General features: G+C 37.5%; 1 protein-coding gene across 1 annotated transcript; it reads left to right on the forward strand.

Annotated features, from left to right (window-relative positions):
* Positions 1-596: 596 nt before the first annotated feature.
* Positions 597-12,576, forward strand: LOC140235142 (mitochondrial amidoxime reducing component 2-like). Its single transcript, XM_072315182.1, has 8 exons — positions 597-748; positions 1,335-1,600; positions 2,023-2,199; positions 2,783-2,954; positions 4,167-4,307; positions 5,802-5,866; positions 9,338-9,412; positions 10,776-12,576. The coding sequence occupies exons 2-8, from the start codon at positions 1,365-1,367 to the stop codon at positions 10,906-10,908; spliced, it is 999 nt and encodes a 332-aa protein (XP_072171283.1). The 5' UTR covers positions 597-748; positions 1,335-1,364; the 3' UTR covers positions 10,909-12,576.
* The last annotated feature ends 246 nt before the right edge of the window (positions 12,577-12,822 follow it).

The following is a 12,822-nucleotide window of genomic DNA, read 5'->3' on the forward strand; positions in this document are numbered from 1 at the left end:
AAACCTCGGTTATTTTATTTTAATTTTATTTATTTATTTATTTATTTATTTATTTATTTATTTATTTATTTATTTATTTATTTATTTATTTATTTATTTATCTATTTATTTATTTATTTATTTATTTATTTATTTTTATTTATTTATTTTTTATTTATTTATTTTTTTTTGGGGGGGGGGGCGGCGTTCCGCTGCCTCTGATAACTTCGCGGCTTCCTAGGTTGTAAAAAGCGTGCATGGGAAACTTTTTCGAGAATTATACAGTGGAGTGATAGAGAAATGTTCATCTCGCGTTGCTATTTGCCCGATATTATTGGTATCATCAATTACACAAAATGTGCAACCTGAGAAAACACCCGTATAGGCCTATAATATTTCAACCTGCGAACTGGGTGCTCCCATCACAATTCCAGAGTTGTTTTTCTTTTCTTTTTCTGTTTTCATCCAGATGTTTTAATGAGTTTTGTAACACACGGTATTCCATACTTTCTGCACTCGTGCACTTGTTCGCTCGCTCAAGATCCGATCAGCGATCCACCGTGACGGCCACGGAACCTGCGGGTTAGGCGTAGGGAGGCATTACTAGGTGCGGCCTGCAAGGTGGTCACCTGGAGAAATCACACACGCTCGGAAAGGTGAAAGGGTATGACACTACCGGGGTGGGCCCCGGGTACGCGATGCAGATGTTATCGATGTACTAAATGACAGTTATCAAAGGGTAGAGAGCTGTGCAGGATTTCAGTTTCGTGTAAGTATCAAAGCACGAAGGCCTCACTGTTCAAGGGAAGTCTTTCTGCAAGGAACGTTTCATACCTTCTCGAAGCCGAAGGGGTAGGCAGTCGTTTACACTAACGTTAGAATTAAAAAGGCCTTCTAACTTCTCATCCTCTCAGCCTCAGGACACGTTCAGCATTTACTGTAGTGACTAACTATCTATGTTAGTGTAACAGTGTGTAATAATAAATAGCTCAAAAGAGATACAATCATAAATACCTCAAATTAACTATCAACCACAATCTAAACATAAATTAGTCTATTGATTGTAGACTTAAGAATTTATCCCTGGATTTTGCTGTTACTGAGTGATACCCGGTACAATTTTGGCTGCTAATTAGTTGCTAACGTTAGTAACGTTAGTAGGACCTATCACTTGTTTTTCACTGCAGTTCAGTTAGTGAGTGTTAACGTTACAACTTGTTTAAAAGTGTGACCTCAGCTCTTAATTACATGGTGTATTTTCCTTTGAAAGAATGTAATAAAAGAGGATTGTTAGTGTTACCACATTGATACAATGCATGTTTTTAAAAATTCATTTATAAATGTGAATTTCACAGGATTGCCTATTGTCATTGAGGAGAGTCACCATGCCCGAGTCCAGCAATAACAACTTGATTCTTGGCTGCCTGGCGGCGTGTGCGGCTGGTGTAGTTGGGTTTGGACTTCTCTACTACGCCGTGTTTCGTCGTTCTCGGCGACAGTATGCTCCAGTCGGTGTGGTCTCTCGAATCTTTGTGCATCCCATCAAGTCATGCAGAGGGCTGGAGGTCACAGAGGCCGACTGTGTCTCCCTAGGGATTAGCAGTGATGGTGTCTTGGACAGGTTTGATCCTCCTCATGTTTTTGTTTGTTTTTTACATTTAAGTGCATCGCAATTTCATATTATAGCTGCAACTCCACTTTATTTTAGTTGAGTTTGATAGAGTTGTAGAGTAGAATTACGTCAGCAGAATAATGAAAGCTTCACTAAAATAGGTTATGAAATGAAATGATGTGGAATATTTTGTATTTCTCATTTTTCATCAAACATTGACATTAGTCACAATGACATAGAAACTAAATGATTTTGAATTTGTGTAAATGCTGCATGATTTAATGTTTGTTCCATACTCAATCAACTTTGATACAATGTACAGCTCTTGCAGAATATAGACCGGTCTAGTTATGTCAAGAGAAAATAAAGGCAGTTCAAGTGTAAAATGCACTTTTGGCAAAGTCCTCACTATTCCATTTTTCAAACCACAGGTCTTTCATCATTGTTGATGAGGAGGGGAGGTTAGTATCACAGAGAGTCTACCCTTCCATCGCCCTCATCGTACCGACCCTCTCCGAGGACAGGAGGAGCCTTCTCATTAATGCCCCAGGGATGCCTACATTGCAGGTACCTCTGGCAGAGCAGGGTGGAGCCATTGGTGATGTCAGGTATGTAAACTGGGTACTGGTTTGTAAGCTGAACAACATTTTTTTTTCCTCACCATGTTCACTGGAGATGAGACATTATAGGACAAGAGGTGACTTGTGACATCAGATTTAAAAAAAAAAAGAAGAAAAAAAAAAGAGTGCATTTTCTTTTAACCTAAAAATCCTCAGGTGCAAGTTTATCTTTGTGGCATTGTAACATGTAATTTAAAGGGGATGGCTAGTAACTGATCAGTGGGAATCAGTGAGAATACTGGGGGATGATTGTTCCAATCCTTATGGGATTCATTTAAGAGTACATTATATATCTATTGTTGTGTGAAAATTATTTGCTTCAGAATGGCCTCATATTCAAGTAATGTGCAGTTTAATATTTCCAGTTTAGCATGCCTGTAGAGTGACGGGGCGATCGTTAACGATCGCCCCGTCACTCTACGTTTTACATTATAAAATGTAAAAGAGGTAATCTATCTCTTTGTTTTTCTAGTGATGGTGCAAAGTTAAATGATACCAATTCATTTCATTCTCCTTTGAAGAGCTGATAACTGAATATTTCCAACCCTGGCTTCTCTGCTTTCATCAACAGGGTGTTCAGACTTGGACTGAAGGGGGAGGACTGTGGACCAGGAGCCAGTCAGTGGCTGAACAAGTACCTAGGTAAACCTCGCTTCAGACTGATGCGGCACCTGGACAGACTTGGTGGCAAGGTGCTCTCTGACGACTCCAAGTGGGGCCACAAGGCCAAGAGCCATGAAAGGGTGAGGGCAAGCTGAACCCAAGAAGCCCAAATTCTGGGTGTCATCAGGTTATTAAATGAAAGAAGTTGTAATCTTGTTACATGTGAAAAGAAGACATAATATAACTTGTGGTCATGTTGTGGCATCTTATGATAATGACTGCAGGGCATTACAAAAAGTTAACAAGAAATCAGAAAAATATGAAATTCTTTGAGCTACTGTGGGGATGCACCTCGATTTGACATAGTAATGATAGGGACTCTTGTCGCCTATATTATTTAAAACATTTGTCAAAATTAGTAAGGGTTATAAATATAGTGGCTTTAAAGCTTGACAGGACCCAATTTGTCATTTCAACCACTATCTTCAAGTTTGGTCGGAACACAACATCAAGTAATATGACTTAGTTTACATTACAACTGTATTAGTGTTGTGGTTGTGGTTTCTTTCTAACTTTGAAAGTGATATTTTCTTCTTTTTATAAATTTTTGTCAATATCTTTAGGGTGCTACATAACTTTTGTTAAAAATTTTTTTTTTTAACCACTTGCCCGGTCAGGCAAGCAGATTTTTAAATTGTTGCGAACACTTGCCTGAACATGGATTTTACTTGTCCAAATAAAAGTTCAAAAATGTAAGAAAATGATATAGACAAATCACTCAAGGGCTTGATAAAACCATGAGAAACAAGCTCCATGATGAAACACATTGATTTGAATGAATGCACACATTGATTCAAACACTTCAACAACACATTAGAGTAACAAACTTGGTTCGATCAAGTGTTGATGGTGTTGCATTTGTATTGGGATTTCTTCATGGAAGTGGTGGAAAGTTGCTGAAATAGAATTATAATGTGTTGTACTGTATTACTAAACAGTTATCTGTGGGCTTCTGTGTGGTTGACTTCTTGGGTTTGAAGGGGTAAAGTGAAAAAGAGGTGGCTTCAAACCTTTTTGCTTGGCCATATCGGACAAGCAATTTTTCTCATTGTTCCAAAACATTTGCTCGACTTTCGCTTGCCCTTGGCAATTGGGCAAGTGCTTATGTAGCACCTTGATCATGTAGTGTGCTAAAGTTTTTGTTTCCACTGCATGATAATCTGTCATAATGGCAGATTTTGCTGCAGTTTTGAATGCTTTGCATTTGTTAAAATGGAAATGGCATAATCTAAAATGAATATCTGGATCTATTTTTAGTGAGTTTATTTATATTTTTGTGAAACAATGTGCAGGCTGTTTACCAGGATCTATCCCAAGTCAACATCCTGGGTGAAAAGTCACTCGAACAGCTCAACTCTCATCTCGATGAACCTGTTACGATCCGCAACTTCCGACCGAACATTGTTGTACAGTGTGCAACGGCTCATGAAGAGGTGAGTGAATTGCAGATATGAGGAAGTACAATACTAAAAGTTCCGTGAAAAAAAGGCTCACTTTTTTTTTCCACCATGGAAGGCAACAACAAATTTGGGATGCACCTCATAAAGGACACAAGAAAATCTTGGCAATGGTTTCCAAACCTGATGTATGTCAACCCCATGTTATGAAGCTAATGCAGTGCTGATATTGCGCGTCCATGTATGATAATCATGGATATGGAAAACACATTTGATTGACCATTCAGCAAAATCAACCTATATGTATCATATTTTTGGTCTGTCACCTTAACCATTTCTTTGCTAATCAAAGTAGAAAAGGGAAGGAAGAAAAATTGGGAAGTTATGTGTGATGAGACATGCATGCAGTAGACATATTTCCGCTTGTGTCCAAACACATTCAAGATTTCGGTGGAAATCTGTTGTAGTTTTTTTCCAGAAACTCAAAGACGGGTTACACCTTGAATATACAATATATGAGTGTGCCGTATACACCAAACATAGGTTGAGCATGAGAAATCCCTGGAGTGTTAATTACAAAAGAGACCCCCCAAAAAGAAAAAAAAAAAGAAGAAGTCTTGAAAACCATGGGTTTTGATGCGATGGCAGTGTGCTTTGATTCTGCACTGATGAATTCACAGACAAGATAGTTGTATTATCAATTTTTCTTGATAATTCTTACATTCCAAATGTCTGCATAGTGTTTGTCTGTGATCCTAGTGAATGTGGTCTTTGGCTGGTGCACAGCATACACTGTGTGATATAGAGCCTGGATTTTATGGTTTTGCTTACCCCTAGCTTTCCATAGAATATTCATCCACACTAATCTTTGACCTGTAATTTCAAACCTTGAAATCTTTATTCCAACCCTGACAAGGTCCAGTTTACATGGGAAAATTTAGCTGGTAGTGGTAAAGTCATTACAATCTCATCAATATACCAGATGTGTAAACTATGTCTTTATTTCATCTATGATGACAGGTACTATTTCCAGTTTCTTTTTCTGAATTGCCTTAATGTCACAATTAGATTCTGATCATGTGACCTGCATGCTTGGACTGCTGAAGATTTACAGATGCAAAGTGCAGTTTTCACCTGTAAAAAAAAAAAAAAAATCCTTAATATGAAAAATAATGGACGAAACTAACTCCATATCTACTTGACTACTTTACTTTGTGACATCTTTACAATAGCAACCATGAAAAATTAATCCAGTTTAGGCAAGTTACTAAGATAAATCTGTCTGCCTAATGGAGGGTGCATGATGTGTTTGGAGAAAGAAAAACTACACACTTGACTTGAGACAAATCCTCTACTTTGTGCAGTCAGTGTAAGATTTCTTGGATTTGGCCATTTCTCAACATTACCATGTGCCTGCGTAGAAGAATGTAATAATGAAATGTTAATGTACCCAGCTGTAGGTTACATTCTCAAATTAAAAGGCAAACTCTCCGTAATCATTGAATCTTTTCCTTATCTTCCTTCAATCAGGATAAGTGGAAGTATGTACGTATTGGAGACAGTGCCTTGATGAGGATAACTCACAAATGTGACAGGTAGGTATTGAGCAGGATGATTTGTTGGATGATGGCATGACAGCAGCGACAGTCAAAGTGGCAAAACTTTGTGAAGTTTGACCCGTTGAAGACTAGTCCCAAGCGTACTCAGGCAGGTGTCCATTGAAAATGCATGTAATAACAAAATCCGCTTTAAATATCCTCAATAGCCCGAATTCACGAAGGTGGTACAAATGAAACCATGGTTTAAACCATGGACAAAAACCACGGAGCGCCAAGTGTCGCATGGAATATTTCGTTTCGAAATCGGTCATTTCGTCCATGAAATGATTATTTTGTAACGAAATGACAACATTTTGTAACTAAATGAACCTTTCGTCCACGAAATAATAATTTTGTTAACGAAACGGTCATTTTGTCGACGAAATGACCAATTTCGTAACGAAATATTCCGTGCGACACTTGGCGCACCATGGTTTTTGTCCGTGGTTTAAACCATGGTTTCATTTGTACCACCTTCGTGAATTCGGGCCAATAGGTTTAACCCTAATCCCACCGGGTTTTTTGAGGGACTTGAAACCACCGGGGGGGGGGCCTTTTTGGCCCCCCCTTCAGATCTCGGTCGTGGATCGCGCGATCCTCACGAAAATTTTCACTAAGGTAGAGGCCAATGTAATCTACAAGACTGTATCGTTAGATTTTTCAAATGTTAATTTATGTATTTTATATTAATTTATGCTAATTTATGCAAAAATATATATATTTTTTTTGCCTATAAATCAAAAAATAAAGCTCCAAGACTTCTAATTTTTGGTGTACATATTCTTTTTCAATATCCTCAACAATAATATTGAAGCAAAAATTCGGCTTCATAATTATTTATGTATTTTATTGTTTATTGAATTTCTTATGTATTTCCTTGTTTTTTTACTTTTTGTTTTTATTGTTTTTTCTGTCAAAACTTGTCGCAGAAACTTTTTAAAGCATAATCAGGCTAAAATGAATCATTATCAGCCATTGAAAGTAAAAATATTTATTTTTATATGAATTAATTGCAAAAACACAATTTACATTGGATTTGTAAACAAAATCATGTTTTTGAGCAATTTTTGGGTCGACAAATTTTTTTCACAGGGGTGTGGCTTCAGAACGGTATGCCCGGGAGCGACAAATTTGGTCTCAAAAGTTGCGCGATACTTGAAAGAAAAAAGTCATAAAATGTTGCGGTGAGAGCATCACGCGTTGCGGAATAATCACGCGAAACGTCGAGGGGGGGGGGGCAAAATGCCCCCCCCCCCCCCCCCCCGATGGGAATAGGGTTCATATTAAGTTCTTACAGTCTTGCCAATGTGACCACAAACTTCTCCAAAAACTTCCTGTTAAATTAGGGAAGTTTCCTGAACCCCCGCAAATCTTGTCAAAAGTTTGTGCAGGCTGAATACTTGTAGCTGAAACTCTACAAACTTTGTCAAATGATCAGTTCTCTTCCTGTCTTTGTGCCTCCAAAGCATGCGCTCATTGAGATGTACGCATGTGTATTGTTTATGTGACAGTCATTAGCTTGTATACGGTGCACTCTTTCTTTTTTGTTGTGCATGGGCACCAGCGACTCTAAACTTCAAGAACTTATTGAGAACTGAAATTTTAAGAAGCTTTGCCACCAGTGTGAAGAGACGAGCAAACTTTGCAAAGGGTTCTCGAAATTAAACTTTGAGAAGTTTTGCCATTTTGACTGTGGCTTGTGTGTTGGACTAAAATATGTGTTGAGTATAGAATCAAAGTGACTGCGAAGATGAATTCTTTTACTGCCGTTAAGACATTGTAAAATAATTGCATTGTAAGAAAGTAAATTTAAGGTCTAGATGGACTTGAATTCAAGATTGGGTGAAAAAATGGGAACTCAGGGAGTAAAGCATCAGAAGATGATGAATGTACTGTCACGAACCTTGGTACACAAAGCCATTAGCTAACATTCTTCCAATCCAACCAGATGCCTCCATGGCACAAGACTTTTGTATGTTATGAGATGAATGTAGCTGGCAGAGCTTAAAAAGTGGTCCATGAATTAATGTCTGTTTCAGGTTGGTCCAGTATTTAAAAACAAAAACAAAGACAAAAAAGATATATCGCTACGGCGACTGATATGCCTCCGCCATAATGCATGGTTCTCCTAATAGGTCTATAGTACAATGTCTTGACAATGTGTGATGACAGTTTCAAACAATTGGCAAAATATTAAAATGACAGGTTTGACACAAATGTGCTGAATGTTCACTTTCCTAGAACTAGGTTCAATTGGATGAATGATTAAAATGTCAGAGTGCAGGTATTTGGGGAACTGATGATTTTTACTTGACTTTTGACCCTTTTGTAAGTTTATGCATTGAGTAATTTTTCAAGGTATTGAGAAAAAGTATAATTTCAGTATCAAATGGGAAAATAGCATTATCTAAATCTGGCCTTTGACCTTTGACCTCACAGTTCCAAAGAGAATCACTGTTAGGTTGAACATGCATAAATATGTAAGTTTCATGATGATACCTTGAGTTACTTTTGAGATATGGAGGAAAAAGTGCAATTCAGACTTTCATTTGACCTTTGACCTTTTGGCAAGAAACCTCCCACAGAATATATATTGGGTAATACATGTATACATCAAGTAAAAAAAAAAACAAACTTTCATTCATTGCATAAATATGAGGAAAGTAGTGATATTTTGAGAAGTTGACCTTGACCTTTGACCCATGACCCCCAACTTCTCTAGATAATCACTGCCCATCGGTACAAGCATATATACTAAGTTCCATGAAGATACCTTGAACCATTTGCGAGATATGGAGAAAAACATGAAATTTCAATTTTTTTTTCACAAAATAACCTTTGACCTTTGACCCTGTGACCCTAAAATCCACACAAAGTATTATCCCCCAAGGATATACCCTCATACCAAGTTTGATGTAAAACCACCACACAGTTCTTGAGATATCAACAAAAACAAAACGGGACGGACGGACGGACGGACGGACGATTCGAAAACATAATGCCTCCGGCCACTTCGTTGCGGAGGCATAAAAACAAAACACACACACACAAAGAAAACATGAAAGTCTGTTGCATATGTGTGCAAGATGATGTTGTCATTCCACCAAACTGAATGCGGAATTTACGAAGACAGGATATCACAAACTGTTCTGGCTTCCTATCCAGCAGAGATGCACTTAAAACTGTACAATGCCTGCCTTTTCAATAGATTGTTCAATTTTCTGTGAACTTCACTGATATCAACCAATTTTCCTGCAATTGCTGAATTCCCATATTGTACATGTATGTATATCCACCGATAAGTACTACATGTATTTTTGTCAGTAAGATCTTCATATGATTTAAAACTCTCTCATGAATGAGAGATTTATATTTGTGTGTATCTCTTGGTCTCATTCTTTAAAAGTAACGACGGACAGGGTCATCCAATAAAAGAATTGTCCTGAACAATGTGCTTCTTCACCTTAGGTGTATGCTGACCACTGTGGACCAGGACAAAGGAAAATTCATACAGAATGGGGACCCACTGGCCACACTCAAGAAGTATGTACATTATACAAAGTATGCAGTGTAATATGGTGAGATCTTGTTGTGTGGTTGACACAAATTCTACCACCTGCATTGTGATGTAGGCATTAATTGTTTCAGTGTTATATATTACCTTTTCGAATGCATGATCAATGAGTACACTCTAAAAGTGTCTTTGTTCAAGACATGTATTTTTTTCCTTTATGTGCTTCTTCTCTCATAGATTCTTTTTTTTTCCTTAAACAGTGAAGTGTCAGACGATGTTCGAGTTCATATTCAATTCTTGTGACTGAAAGTCATGAGCCATTGAGTAGCTTCAACTAGAAAACATTGCGTGAAATAATTGAACAGTGTGTAATGACAGACAAATGCTAACTCTAAAGAAGCTATCTCTTGAATATATACATTATCATTTTCATCACATTCATTATTATCATTATCATTTTTTGTCATCCTCATCATCACAGTTTATTGTCATCATCATTGCATCTTAAAGGGGATGGCTAGTAACCGATCAGTGGGAATGCTGAGGGATGATTGTTCCAATCCTTGTGGGATTCATTTAAGAGTACATTATATATCTACTGTTGGGTGAAAATTATTTGCTTCAGAACGGTCTCATATTCAAGTAATGTGCAGATTAATGCCCCGTCACTGACCAGGCACGCTAACCTGGAAACATTAAACTGCACATTACTTGAATAGGAGACCATTCTGAAGCAAATAATTTTCACACAACAGTAGATATATGATGTACTCTTGAATGAATCCCACAAGGATTGGAACAATCATCCTCCAGCATTCCCACTGATTCCCACTGATCAGTTACTAGCCATCCCCTTTAAAAAGATATATAGATACTGTATGTGCCGAATATTTCGCGAGGTTTTTATTTTCGCGAGTCAGCTGCTATTTGCGAAATTAAAAACATGTAAAAATATTGACTCTAATGCCGATATGAATGTGACGTATGCGTATAAATTTCCCCATTCAGTACAGGACTCCACAATCGCGAATTTAACCACTCGCGAAATTATCGGAAAGTCCCGATATGCGAAAATTTAGACTCGCGAAATATATGGCGTATACAGTAGTATGATGATGTCAGGTGCTACAGTGGCAACAAGTAGCAAGCCTAACCCATGCTCAGGTAGCCGTTGATGTCTAAATAAATCGGGCAACACAGAATTGTAGCAATTTCATCAAACTCAAATTACATTTGTCAAAGTCAGTTTGAAAATGGTATGGAATTCCACTAAAAACTTTTGTTTACTTTCGAATCGGGTCGTTGCGTGGTTTATGCCGTCGTGATCTGTGGCATCTCTCATCACTTTGCATTGTGCCGTTTCCCCCTTTTTGATGTTGGTCACTTGCATAGGATAAGGATGGCTCCACCCGACAGCCCAGACAAGAAATCGCACGGCTCTTCCCCACTTTTTGGAGTTAACCTGGCTGTGGAGTCGACTGGGGCCATCAAGCTAGGGGACGTCGTTTATGCCTCAATGGATTGATGTGATGGATTGATGTGATCATTGTCTTCCGATATTTTTTTTTTTTTTTGGGGGGGGGAATGACCTAATCACTTTGTAATTTTCAAGCAAGTTGAGCAGATGATATGTTCACACTTAAGCTCTTGGACCATATCGATTAAACTTATTGGACATATGGTATTTTGGTTGAAAACAGCGACTCGATACAGGTCTGGTCTATTTCTATTGCTTTGTTTTGTCTTTGGTGAGATGATTAGTGATGGTAGCATTTACAGTAGCTAAAGGGGAATTTGCAGGGCCTAACACTGACATAGTCACCATGGGTTTCCATAGATTGAACACATTATAATTATGTTACAAAGTCATATTATACAAACACTTTTACATGTAACAGTAGGCTACTGGCATTGTGTGTAAAAGAATCCTATACACAGACATGCAGAATGCTGTGCTTTTCTATATAGAGTGTTAAATGAGATTGCTGAATGCAGTGTAATATTGAGTTGCTGATACAGGTAACATTATTGTCTTGTGCCTTTGGTAATAACAGCACTTGGAATAGCATTGTTGTTTCAGGGATAGTTTGATGTGAACTGATGTTTATCTACAGCTCAACCCGAATATTGTTGAAAAAGTTGGGTGTCGGTTACCAGTATGTACACGTATGTATGTATCTAACAAAAAATCATGAAAAGAGAGAGTTACAGCATGTGTCATTGGTGTTGTATATACACAGGCAGCTGCAAGCTTTAAATTGCATTTTTTTTTTTTTTATGATACAGTCTGCCTCGTAATACAGAAATAAGACAATATATTGTAAGTACCGTGTGCCTTACTGTAAGTGATATGTGACCATGCCTGTACACATGTACAGCCTGTATTGGTAAGTTTAATGAAACTATTATCTGCAAATGACTTGTGATAATTGAAAGCAATGTGTTCAATATAACCTTCAACAACTGTGCTGAATTTGTCTTCTGGCTATATAATACGAGAAAAGGCATGAAGTGTGAACAAAGAAATTTTTCCCAATCACAACTTGAACACTATGATAGAGATTGGACCAAGTCGACTTGTTATAATCATACGGTGGTAAACAACATGTATGTGTAAATGCGCTCCAGATTTTTTCAAATTTTATATACCGACTGATTTATTACTCGGGTCACAGTTCAAATCCTAGACCAGTGTTAATCCCAACAGAGATGCAGTGACCCTCCAATCTGCTCCAGAGGTCACTAAATGCCTGCCAGAATCAATTTGGGTCGAGAATTTGCACTCATTGCCTCATAGCAGTGAAACTATGCATCATTATTATATGGTTCTTTGGCAATTCAACAAATTAGTACATGTACACTGTATCATTGTACATACCATGTTGGGAATTCCAGTCAGGGCTGGTTATGCTGTGATAAGAAAGAAAAAAAAATGCATGTACACTGTATTTGAAATGTAGAGTTGATCTGTGGACAGAGTTTGGCTTACATTTTTACTGCCATTGCCATGATAGAACTCATGTTCATTTTCTATAGTATGTCCAGCTTGTATTTCTTTAAAATGAAAGCACATTCACATCCTAGTTATTTAGAGTGAGCAGTTCATATCTTACAGAAGGGACTACCTGAAAGAAATGTATGTATCTCTTTTCTTGATTTTGTCCATTTCAAAGATACACATTTTCAGTGATTTTTTAATACCATGTACACATGTATTTTTTTTTTCTTGTGTGTATACATGTATCCCTAAAAGCTAGCACTATACAAGTACTTGTACACTGTCCAGTTGAAGAATTCTCCTTATGTTATACTTCTTGAACAAGGTTTTCTAATTCATAGGGAGATGCACGTTTTATACATGTACTGCTCTACAAAAGAAATACAGTATACCCGGTAAGTCAGTTTTGAATTGTACATCATGAGGCTTCTATTTTTTTTT

Source organism: Diadema setosum, chromosome 1 (assembly GCF_964275005.1).
Source record: "Diadema setosum chromosome 1, eeDiaSeto1, whole genome shotgun sequence".
Taxonomy (NCBI): domain Eukaryota; kingdom Metazoa; phylum Echinodermata; class Echinoidea; order Diadematoida; family Diadematidae; genus Diadema; species Diadema setosum.